Source organism: Carcharodon carcharias, chromosome 3 (genome assembly GCF_017639515.1).
Source record: "Carcharodon carcharias isolate sCarCar2 chromosome 3, sCarCar2.pri, whole genome shotgun sequence".
In the NCBI taxonomy this organism is placed as follows: Eukaryota; Metazoa; Chordata; class Chondrichthyes; order Lamniformes; family Lamnidae; genus Carcharodon; species Carcharodon carcharias.
Genome location: NC_054469.1, coordinates 214207810 through 214220762, shown reverse-complemented (window position 1 = coordinate 214220762; position 12953 = coordinate 214207810). Strand labels below are relative to the sequence as shown.

General features: G+C 45.0%; 1 protein-coding gene across 3 annotated transcripts in view; it reads right to left on the bottom strand.

Annotated features, from left to right (window-relative positions):
* The window catches only part of glb1 (galactosidase, beta 1), a 163091-nt gene that overhangs the window by 139327 nt on the left and 10811 nt on the right, over positions 1-12953 (bottom strand). For all 3 annotated transcript variants that reach the window (XM_041183434.1, XM_041183431.1, XM_041183432.1), the window contains 4 exons: positions 8854-9023; positions 4677-4827; positions 4529-4589; positions 3505-3599 (listed from right to left, as the gene is read on the bottom strand). In XM_041183434.1, coding sequence (XP_041039368.1) covers positions 3505-3599; positions 4529-4589; positions 4677-4827; positions 8854-9023 — 477 coding nt within the window. The remainder of the gene's footprint in view (positions 1-3504; positions 3600-4528; positions 4590-4676; positions 4828-8853; positions 9024-12953) is intronic.

Here is a 12953-nt window from a genome sequence, read left to right as displayed (position 1 = left end):
AGGCTGCTGAAGGTCAGTATGAGCACGATCACGTCATGGGGGAAAGGAGACATGGGAAACGTGCCTGTGATACGTTAATCGCTGACAGGTTCCAGGGAGAGTAAAGTTAAGTGAGGGAATATGGCCACATCTCTCCTAGCCCTCAATGCCATCTTCTTTCAATTCAAGGGATGACCAATCACTTGCAGCGAGAATGAATCCCGCATTCACACTTGCGCTTTCTGTTCACTTGAATCACCTGGCTATGATCTTTGCTTTGATCCATTGGGCCCTGTGAGTGAGCTCACCCTGGGAACCGAAAGTCCACTGAGGAACAAGATCGATGCTAGAGAAGGCTTGAAGCCTTCGCCGCCATCTAATGATCCCAACACTGTTGCGACTAAGATGTGGACATGTCTAGGGATCTCTCCTCCTGTGCATGTCTTTTCTTCTGCCACTACCACTGAGGAGGCACAAATGCCTCTAGGATATCAATGCTGATGAACTGCCCTCACTCGATGATGTTCCTTGAGGAAGAAGGGTGAGAAACGATTACATCACGCATTTCAAATAAAGATTTAAACACATCTCCCTGACATCACAGAAGGGCGCGGAGACTAGTTCAACTGAGGGTGACATCACCGGAACGTGAATCTCGCAGTGCGACACTCTCACTGAGTGGGAGGAAGGCTAAAACTCAAAATAACAGGACTCCAAAGTACAAAATCACAATGCCTTCAGTTAACAGGAACAACCACATAACCATCAAATGTATTAACAAAAGTGCAATTTATTTACATGCCTAGCACGTACACCCAAAAGTGACATTATTTTTTCTAAACTTTCCTAACCCTACCACTACATCTGGATGCACTCCCGACATCTGCAGCAGAGGTGGAGGCAGCCTGCTGACTGCTACATCCTGATGTCTGTGCTGACCTTGGCAGACGTCCACTGGTGGCCTGAGGCCTGGAGGGCCCCCAGCCTGATCAGGGTCACCTGCTCAGGGGCAGAATCACCCTCAGCAGCCCGAGAAGCTGGAGCGAATGGCGTCACAGACAGAGGGGGCTGTGTGCAGCAGCACACCCTGGAGTGTCCTGAGAGGAGGTCCCCGGGGTGTCCGCATGATGCTCATCCTCCCTGTGGGTGCCCAAGTGCTCCAGCCAGTCTCTTGCAGGAGATGGTGCACCTGGAGGGAGGTCAAGGTGTCCTGTTCCCATCGCCTACAACTTGACGGTCACCACGGTATGTGGCCATGGAGTCCAGGGCCAAGCCCAAATCCGGCAAGACCTGCTGGACTACGGTCTCCATGGTGTTTGCCAGCCTTCCCATGGTGACCTCGAGGCGCTCGCGTGTCGGAACCACAACATCAGACAGAACGCAGACGGACTCCTCCATCGTTCGCTCTAGTCTGCTGAGCGACTGCCGAATCTCTGCCTGATGTTCCGCCGCCTGTCATTGTATCTCCAGCATTGAATCGGTGGCCGCTTCCAGAGGCTCACCATCTGGCTCAGGCCGAACAGGTGGCTGTTCTCCAGCAGTCCTCTGAGTGCCAGATTATCTGGGCTGTCCCTGCCTCCGACTGCTGGGGGGGGGCATGTCAGTGAGGTGTTCCCCAGAAAGTGAACCCAAGCCTAATTTACACCTGTTCCCCAACAAGGTGTGTGTCTCTGAGCTGGTGGAGGGTGCGTGCAAGCACTGTGACAATTCTTCTGGAGCTTTATCCTCAGATGAAGTCTGGGAAGTGGTGCAGCTGGATTGGTTTGGGGGCCTCAATCTGCTGGTGCCTAGAAAATAGAAAATAGAATTTCAGCTAACGAGCATGAGCTGGATGAGATTGCACGTGACTCACTGTGAATGTCAGGCTTTGAAGAAGTGATGGAGCTGTGATCTGTACGAGGTTGGTTGGAGAGGCTGATCTCCCCTTCCCCACAGGAGTGATCCCTGGTCTCCCCAGCCAGCTCGGCTGCAGCCTCCTCGAATTCACTGAGGGCAAGGATGTCGGACATCCATCTCCCGGTCTGCGCTCTCTTACACCTATTGTGTGCCACCTTGGCCAGTATGAAGAAGAAAGAAAGGCATGTGATGAGAAGGGATGGAGCAGAGGTTGGGTGAGATGCATGTCCCCTGTGTGTGGTGAACCCTCCCCAGAAGGGCCAGAGGATGGACTGTGAACAACGTGATAGATGGGATGGTGATGATGAGAAAGTCTCAGTGAGAGAATGAGTGTTGATATGTATCCCCCGCCAATGGCTGTGTGAGATCCCTGAAGGGTGTAGGCGTTTGACTGCATAATGCCACGATGAGAGTTTGATATTGGCGGGTGTCGAAGGATGACTTACCCTGGCAGAGCGGGTGAGATCATCCGTCCTCTTCCTGAACTGCGTGGCACTTCGGGCATGCTTGCCAGCCACGCTGACCTACTCCGTGACAACCTCCCAGGCCAGAAAGGTGAGGCTCCTGTGCTTCCTGCAGCCATCCCTGGGATAGAGCATGTGGCTTTGCTCCTGCAGCCTTCTGATCAAGGCCTGAAGGGACTGGTGCGTGAAGCAGGGTGCTGCCTTCCTCTTCAGGCTCTCGGTCTTCCTTTACTGGCTGCCAGACATCACTGATGGACTGCAGAGAGTGAGATTGTGCGTTGGACTATCCTTTAAAAATGGCACCTGGGCCTTCGAACCTGCCAGCTGACAGCGAACGGACAAATCAGCTCCTGACCCACCAGGTGATTCAGGCCGATATGCGCCTCTGCATAATTAATGACCCTCCAAGCGCAGAATCGGGTGCCAGTTGCCCCCATTACGGACAGCAGGCTGAACATTACCGAAACTACCCACCACCGCACTTAGTTTCATGATGGGAAAATTCTACCTTATGTCTCTCCAATTCTTGCTTATTGCACAGCACTAATTTTACTTGCTCCACAACTGGCAGCCACACCTGCTATAATATGCTTTTAAGGGATTGCGGCATGACATCACTAGAAAGGAAATGTGCAAAGCCATCCGGTTTTAGTTTCACTTTTGCTTTTCGGCAGAGCACACACACGCAGTTCTGCAGCTCTGATGACTTCAAGCTTTATGCCTCTGCATAAATGTTCTCATGTACATAGTCTCAATAAATGAACCCATAACGTGTTTGCACAATCCCTTATGAGCGATTGGTTCCTTTATATCATTATAAAAACACAGCAGTGCCTTTAGCTGTATTTACCCCAACTTTGTCAAGTCCCTTCCTAAACTACGCTGTATCTTTCCAATTCTCTCCTCCTTTAAGATGCTCCTTAAAACCTATTTCTTTCACCTGTCCATACATCATACTTGGTTCAGTGTCAAACACTGTCTGGTAATTCTTCTCTGAAGCACCTTTGGGATGTTTTACTACATTAAAGATGCTATATAAATGCAAGTTGTTGCTATACATCTGGATATCGGCTGCATTACACCCTCACCCATCCAATCCTCAACTATAATGTTAATCATTGATCGATATTCCGGATCAGTTCAATCATCCATTTTAGCTCTGTACCTGTACAGAAATTATTGGTCCATTGTTCTGATATAGAAATGGTTTGATCTTGAGCAGGAAAACATGCATCCATCTGTCTACATACTGGAGATAATCTGGAATGAGAACAAATATATCAGGAAATTTATAGAATTGTCCTTATTTTCAGCAAAGTTAGATGACCTGGTGTGGAACTGGGAGAGGAAATCACCTCAATTTGCTGCTCCCAAAACTTTAGTAAGATGCATTTTTCTTTTATTATTCAATCTCAAAATGAAGGCATCGCTGGTGAGGCCAGCATTTATTGTCCCTCCCTAGTTGTCTGAGAAGGTGCTCGTGGGCCTTCTTCCTGAACGGCTGCAGTCCACGTGTAAGAGGTAGTCCCAAAATGCTGTCAGGTAGGGAGTTCCAGGATTTTTTATCAAGTGATGATAAAGGAATAGTGAAAAATGTCCAGATCAGGGTGGCGTATGTGAGGGAGGGGAAGCTAGCTGGAGGTGATGGTGCGCCCATGAATCTGCCACCCTTGTATTTCTAGGTGGTGGAGGTCACAGGTTTGGGAGGTACTGTCAAAGGAACCTTGGCGAGTTACAGCAGTGCACCTCGTCAATGGTACCCACTGCAGCCAATGTCCCCACTAAGCTGCTCATGTGCATGGCCACACAGCAGCATGGAAGGTACCAGCGGAAGCCTTGGTCCATATTAAACACCACGCGTGCAAAAAAATTTAAAGGTACAGTGCAATTAGAAAACTAGCTGCACGCAACACCAAAATTTTAAGGAAACACTGATCGCAGCCACAGTGCACTAATGGAGGAGGACGTGGCTGTATAAGGTGGTGAACGGGCTGTCAGTCAAGCGGGCTGCTTCGGCCAACATGGTTCTGAGTTTGAGCTTTGTTGCAGCTGTAGCCAACCAGGCAGGTGGAGAGTATTCCCACCACACTCCTCTAACTCATGCCTTATAGATGGTGAAGAAGAGGTGGGGAGTCAGGGGGTGAGTTACTCACCGCATTTTAGGTCAAATCTATGATTTTGTATCTTACCTGGATCTGAAGATCGGAGGACGATTGACTTCTTCTGAAGCAGCCAGGCAGGAAGACCACCCTTTAGAAATGAAAAACACTCAAGTTTCTCAAACCACTTTTTCTAAATGCAAATGATAATTTCTCAACGGAATTTCACTGCACTCACCATGTCCCATTCTCCACAAATAAAGGGTCCGGCTCGTAAGATGACCAGCAAACCAATATCATTGCATAACTTTAAGAAGGATTCCAAATCTCTATCTCCAGTGAAGTCATATTTACCTGGGATGGTTTCATGATAATTCCACGGCACATATCTACAAAATTAAAATGGGATCTGTTTCATTACACAACTGGTGACAGAGACTATTAGAATATCAACTGTACATATGAACTTCCTCATTCTTTAAATAGTCTTTGGTGTCTGGATAGAAACAGGACAATTAACAACCTGGAGTGTCACTGTATCGCCTGAGTTTGTATAGGAATCTGGACAACTGTCGTTCCCTAACTCTAATCCCATTTAAATCCTGATTCTATAATGGTACCTTGGTTCTATTCAAAGGAGTTAGCAGCACAGAGATCAATTTGATATACAGATGAGAAATGCCTATTATAAAAAGGAACTTGAGCACTGGAGGTGACAGAAAGCCAAAGTACATTTAAGGAAGGAGTTTCAAAAGAAAGACAGACTTTTGCACTTATTTCACACTTTCATGGCCACTGAACATCTCAAAGTGCTTTACAGCCAATTAAGTACTTTTTTTTTTGAAATGCAGTCAAAAGTGGTATGTACGAAACATGTGCTCTGCAAACTCCCACAAACAACAGTGTGATAATGACCAGATAATCTGTTTTTTTATGGGATGTTACTTGAGGGATAAATATTGGCCAGGACACGGGGGATAGCTCCTTGCTCTTTTTCGAAATGGTGCCATGCGATCGTTTACCTTCACCCATGCAGGCAGACAGAGCCTTGGTTTAACATTTCATCTAAAATACAGCTCTCCCAACAATATAGAACCTCCTTAGTGCTGTACTGGAACATTAGCCTTGATCTTTGTGCTCAAGCCCTGGACTGGGATTTGAACCCAGAACTTTGAGATTCAGAGGCAAGCGTGCTACCGCAGTTACCACAGTAAATGGTTATGTTTAAGTCTTCATATTTAAGAAGTGTTGTTGAACAACACTTAAAGAACAAATACAATAACTACAATGATAATAGGACATCATTATTCCTTAACCCTGGGGGAAAAAATGAATTAATCCTAAACTGAGAAAAGATTGGTCGGTTGCAGACGTGGGGGAATTAGTGGGGGCAGGGGTGATGGGTATGACGGTGGGGAGTAGGAGTTGGAAGAGAAAGAAGGAAGAAGAGAGGAACAATTACATTTATATAGCGCTTCTCACATCCACAGATACCTTAAGGTATTTCTTAAGCCATGTTTTTTTTTACTGTAATCATTGTATGCCAACTGCTAGACCAGTCTGTAAAATATATACTTATACTTTAGTTTGGAACTTTCAGTGAAGACACATGAAAAAATAGTCTATTTTCATAGCTGGTATTGCAAGTCAAAAACCCCAGGCAAACATAACATAGTAAAGTCCTGTAAACAAGCTGCAAGCCGCAGCTCGGTCAGTAGCACTTCAGCCTCTGACTCAGGTCTTGGGTTCAAGTCACAGAAACTTGGGTACATAATCCAGGCATACACCCTAACACTGTACTAAAGGAGTGTTGCACAGTCAGTATTGTCCTTCAGGTGAGATGCTAAACTGCAGCCCCATCTGCCCTCTCGGGTGGGTGTAAGTGATCCCACGTCACTGTTTTATTGAAGAGCAGAAGAGCTCTCCCTGGTTTCCTGGCCAATATTTATAATAACAGATGATCTGGTCATTATCAGATTGTGGTTTGTGGGAGCTTGCTGTGATGCCTTTCCCATAGTACAACAGTGACTCCACAGCTGAAGACTCTATATAAATGTAAAATCTTTGTTTCTTTCTTAAATCACTGAACGGAGCCTCATTCGGGAGACACATGTGAACATCTGCCAACATGAAGCAAATTGTCTCTTGAGTACACCGTGGATGAACTCACAGGAGCCAGTCAAAATGTCTCCTTTTATACTGTTAATTATCAACTTGCTTTCTAATCCTGTATCATTCCAGCACATTAATTTCTACATTCCAATGTTAACTACCTTATCCGTATATTAATTCTGATGTTCCAGTGCTACTTTTGCAATCTAATGCAGCAATTCAATGATCTCAAATTTGCTGACAAAATAATGATGAGGATAATGGTGCTCACCATAAGTTATGCAAAATGCCACAGCAACCTCAGACAAGGAGCAGATGCACAGTTAAATGCTCATTTCCCAAAGTTGCTGTCTAAGTTGCACCTCTTCACTGTTTATTTTTTATTCTTTCACAGGATGTGGGCATCGCCAGCTAGGCCAGCAGTTATTGTCCATCCTTAAATGCCCTTGAGAAGGTGGTGGTGAGCTGCCTTCTTGAACCGCTGCAGTTTATGTGATGTAGGTACACCCACAGTGCTGTTAGGGAGTTCCAGGATTTTGACCCAGTGACAATGAAGGAACGGTGATATAGTTCCAAGTCAGGATAATGTAAGACTTGGAAGGGAACTTGCAGGTGGTGATGTTCCCATCTGTGGCCCTTGTTCTTCTAGGTGATAGAGGTCATGGGTTTGGAAAGTGCAGTCAACGGAGGCTTGTTGAGTTGCTGCAATGCATCTTGCAGATAGTACAAAATGCTGCAACACTTATCAGCCCAAGGTGTAATGTTGACAAAGTCTTTCTACATGCATGATAATGCTGCCTCACTGACTGCCTCACCAACGAATGCATTGAATATCGTGAAGTTGCTGCATTCGCGAGGTCGATACAAGCCAAACTGCAGATTTTAGGACTAGTAAGTAGTAGTATAAGTACCTTGTTAACAATGTGATTATTGTTCATCACAGCCCATCATCCTCTCGGGCACTGAAAATTAACCAGTTCAAGTGTGGAGTCACATTACTTTAGGTGTTGAATTTTTTGGGAAGATTTTGAAAATGTCAAATTTATTTCACCTTTCTGTCTCTTTTTTTTTCCTTTATTAATCAAATCTTTATCTCTCTCTTTCTGTACCTGATTTGACACTGAATTCACCCTCTCCAATATACCCTCCTTCATAGTCCTTAATGTATTTATTTCCCAATTTTAAATCTGATTGGTTAAAAAGGTGTCCTGTTGGTTGGCTCTGTGCATTCAGATGTCAGATAGCCTGTCTCCCTCAATGTACTGTATTTAATCAGCTCACAATTTCAGCAATTTTGTTACTTTGAGCTGAATTAACAGCCGACAGCCTTAGATTGCCATCTAAGAGCAAATTCTGGCCTTATTATATTCCATATCTTAGTACATTAACTATATATTCTTCAAAACACAGCATCAATTTGCACACAGGCAAGTCCCACAAACAGCAATGAGATAAACCTGCGATAGCAAACTTGCTTAAGGGACAAACACTGACCAAGGCCAGGAGAACTCTATAATCTTGATATCACCCACAACTCTGCTTCCTGTGTCCTTACTCACACCAAGTCCCATTCTCAAAATAACAAAGTTGCTGAAATTGAGATGATTAAATACAACACATTGAGGGAGACAGGCTATCACCCCTGTGGCTCACTGACCTACATTGGCTCCTGGTCAAGCAACACCTCAATTTCAAAATTCTCATCCTTGTTTCCAAATTCCTCCGTGGTCTTGCCACTCCCTATCTCTGCAATCTCCTCCTGCCCCACAACCCTCCGAGAAAACTGAGCTCCTCGAATCCCAGCCTCTTGTGCATCCCTGATTTTATTTTTTTCACCATTAGTGGCTCTGCCTTGAGTTGCCCAGGTCCTAAGCTCTGGAATTCCCTTCCTATGCCTCTCTGCTTCACTACTCTCCTTTAAGATGATTATTAAAGCTTTACCTCTTTGACCAAGCATTTGGCCGTCAGCCCTAGTATTGCATTCTGTGGCTCGTTGCTAAATTTTACTTTACAACACTCTTGTAAAGTGCCTTGGAATGTTTTATATTAAAAATGCTATATAAATACAAGTTGTTATTTGCTTTTGAATAGTACCAAGCTGTCTTTTACATCCACATGAACAGGCAGCAAGGTCTTGGGTCTCATCTGAAAGGCCAGCAACAATCTTATATTTACATAGCGCTTCTAAAAAGGCCCAAGGCACTATAGGCAGGACCATACCTCTGACAATCACCTGCAGAGCCTGCAGCACAAAATATCAAAAAACGATAACTGTAAGTGTAACCCTAAGCTGCCATACTCACGTTTGAATAGCATTCAGTCCCGCCATGTGCATTTTCATAAGACGGTCCTTCCAGTAATACCGAGGTACACGAGAGTAATGTATGCTCCCCGAAATATAGCGGAACTCTTTACCATCCTTTCGAAAACAGTCATTGTCATAATCAATCTGAAACGTTCTGCTGGATGAACTCTGCAACAATAACAGGTTGGATGAAACCTCCTGGACCTAGTCAGCATTGATCACATAGACAGGCTCTTACTGACCCAAAAGTAATTGAACAAAAAAAAAAACTTCATGTCAAGGAATTATAATTTGCCCTGTGGGACAGGACAGGGTGTGACATGAGGTGGGCTTCCTTGCACTGGTGGCTCAGGAGCAAGTTAGCACAGAGGAGGCAGAGAGTCAGGGTTTCCATCATTCTACCAGCTTTGGGCTGGGGGTAAAACAGACATGTATTACTCCACAGAGGAAACCTCATTACTACATTTTTACCTGGGGTTATTTGGCCTCTCCCTGGAGATCACACAGCTACTGGCAGGTAAAGAGATTTGGGGCTGTGTTGTCTCATTCCAACAACTGAATGGGACAGACTCAATGGACCAGCTAATAACATATAATTATGCAATCCTTCTTTTACTACTTTAACCTTAATTTTACTTTAATGATTTTAATGTATTGTGATTATTTGTTCCGTCATCACAACGTGGCACCAGCCAACGTGACGATTATTCAATATCTACCTATAGGAGCAAGAGGCGGCCATTTTGCTCCTCGAGCCTGTTCCCCCATTCGATGAGATTGTGGCGAATCTGTGATCTAACTCCATGTATCTGCCATTGCCCCATATACCTTATCACCTTTTATTAACCAAAATCCACCGATTTAAGATTTAAAATGAACAACTGACCTGGCACCCATTAACATTTGTGGAAGTGTGTTCAAAACTTCTATCACCCTTTGTGTGTGGAAATGTTTCCTAATTTCGCTCCTGAGGAGTGTGGCTCTAATTTTTAGACCTTGCCTTCGAGTCTGAGACTTAATAGTTTCTCTCTATCCACCCTATCTGTTCCCCTCGATATCTTCGATCAAATCACCTCTTCACCTTCTAAATTCCAGGGAATACACATCCTAGCTTGTGTAATCTCTCCCCATACTCTAACCCTTGGAGTCCTGGTATCATTCGGGTAAACATACGCCGCACTCCCTCCAGAGCCAATATATCCTTCCTAAAGTGTGGTCCCCAGAATAGCTCACAGTGCTCCAAGTACGGTCTAGCCGGGCTTTATGTTGCTGAAACATGACTTCACACTCCTTTGTATTCTATTATTCTGCTTGTTTTCTGTCCATCGGTTTTTTTGTATGCTCAGATGTGCTTTGTACATCCTGGCGTACGTTTATGCCCAACAACCCTCCACTTCTTGCAAAACTGATTCCGTAGCTTAATAAAGCCAAAATAAATAGGTGCCTCCTATTCATCATTAAACAGGGGCATACCTGCAGTATGAACCTTGTGGCCAAAAATGGTACTTTCTTCCGGCACAAGGGCATAACTCTGAAGGCAGCCACACATTACCCGTATAATAAAACATGGTGCAAATTTCAGAAGTTCTCCTGTTCTAGGTTAAAATTACTTGTACCGGGGGGGGGGCACAATTTAAGATTCAGTGCAAGGAAAAGGATCTTGTCCAAATGTAGTTTTTGCACCCGCCCTGACCCTTTGAGCCCGGTGATGCTGCCTGGTCCACCTGTTGCCAGCGTTTTACATTTTTGTTTCGGGTAGTGAAGGAGCCGACAGCTGAACACAGAGACAGAGAATGAGGGAAACAAAAGCAAAATCCCGCAGGTGATGTCAATGGGGAGTCAAGACGGAAAATGCTGGAAACACCCAGTTGCATATCTGGAGAAAGACCCACGTTTCAGGGCGATGACGTTTCATCTAAACTGGAGGAAGTGAGATTTTATAAGTACTGGGCGGTCACACTTATGAAGTGGAATGGGGGTGTTCAGCACAGGGATCACTCAATTTGTATTCGGTCCCCCCAATATAGGGGAGTCTGTATCATGGGCAATGAGTAAAGTATAGTAAACTGAAAGAAGTATGAGTAAATAATTGTTTCAGCTGGAGAGACAACATTTGGGTCACTGCACAGGTGGGGAGAAAGGAGATCAAAGGGCAGGTGTTGCATCTTTGAAAATGAAGGAACTCATTGCTGAATATAGGAGACCGGCAGAGACACAGAGTGCTGGTTACAGAGAGCGCGAGGGGTGCTCGCTCTGTCCGGCACAGGGGGCGAGGGGAGCTCGCTCCGTCCGGCACAGGGGGGGCGAAGGGAGCTCGCTCCGTCCGGCACAGGGTCCCCTAGTTCGAGATTCTCCCACTAGTAGAAACATCTTCGCAAAATCTAACCTGTCAAGCACCCTCAGAATCTTGTACATTTCAATAAGATCACCCCTCATTCTTCTAAACTCAATTGAATAAAGGCCTTATTAATTTAGCCGTTCCTGATAAGTCTACCCCTTCATCTCAGGAAACGGCCTAGTGAATCTCTTTTGAACAGCCTCCAATGTCAGTATATCCTTTCTTAAATATGGGGACCAAAACTGTACACAGGACTCCAGGCACGGCCTCAACAACACCCTGTACAGTTGTAACAAGACTTCCCTATTTTTAAACTCCAATCCCCTAACAATACAGGTCAGCATTCTATTTGCCTTCTTAATGACTTGCTGCACCTGCAAGCTAACTTTCTGTGTTTCATGCACAAGAACACCCAGATCCCTCTGTGCTGCACTTTTTTGGAGTCTCTATTTAAATAATAGTCTGCCTTTTGATTTTTCCGACCAATGTGCATAACCTCACACTTCCCTAAATTAAACTCCATCTGCCAAGTTTTTGTCCACTCACTCAACCCTTGCAGATTCCTTATGTCCTCATCAGATGCCCTCCCACCTATTTTTGTATTGTCAGCAAATTTGGATACAATCCTGTTGGCCAGGGGATTGCAGCTGACACAGGCAAAAGCAACTTTTGACCTGAAGTAACCTGAGTCCAGTCACTGGCCTGAGCTGGCTGGAACCGGTTCGAAGTAGCCGAGATTCTTGGAAAACAATGGGAATGTGATAAGACACAAGTCCTTATTTAGGAAAGGAGTAACAAGGTAATGCTACCTAAGTTCTTGGGACAGAGCCAATGAGAAGATGCCACAGACTAGCCAAGCAAGGCTAAACTAACAGGAGAGAGACAGCATAGCTTGAACAGATAAGATTCAGTATAAGAATGGAGAATTTCGGGTGTGGAGCCAGCGAGAATGCCAGAGAACAACCAACGCGGAAGTGGAAGAACCTACATCAGCAACGTAGAGACGCAAGAGAGAGAGAATGGAACGCCTGGCCAGCGTCAGCTCTCCTTTTCGAGTATTAGATTTTATATTCTGTGACCACGAAGGGAGTGTCAGAGAAACCTAGTAGGTGTGCATTTGGATCCTAGTTTTGAGTATAAACTGTATAACCTGCTGTAAACTGCACCAGACGTATATGTAGATGATCTAACGACATGAATAAAGCAAATTTAGAGTTAAGAGAGAATTTACTCTTCTCCTCTTTGTACTAAGCCAACAACCATTACCAGTGACCTCCGGCAACATATTTGGCATCCCTGGGTGGACTCGAGGATTAATCTCTCCGTTGAGTCAGTGGGAGACTCGAGCCAAACCGAGTGGGCTAAATACACAGAGAACAGGAGTTTGGGTTAATTCATAGCTACTAACATAAGATGATGACAAATCAAAAGGCATCTCCAAGCCCTGGGCACTTGGATTGTTTTGACTGGAAGGGACTCCTCCAAAAATACATAATAGATAAGTGGCCGCAGTACGGGGAGTATGTGGGTCACATTGGTGACAAGGGAAAACCGGCTGTGGAGGCCCTTTGGACAATTGCGCAAACAAAGATGTTAGATCAGAAATTTAAAAAGGTACAGAAGTCCGTAGCGATCTGATGTTAATTTGAGGAATGGATAAAATATCGACAGCAAGCTAGAAGGGAGAGAGACAAACTAGAGGAAGAGAATAACAAACTCCGTGAGGAGATAGCCCACCTTAGAGAGAAGGTAACTGACTT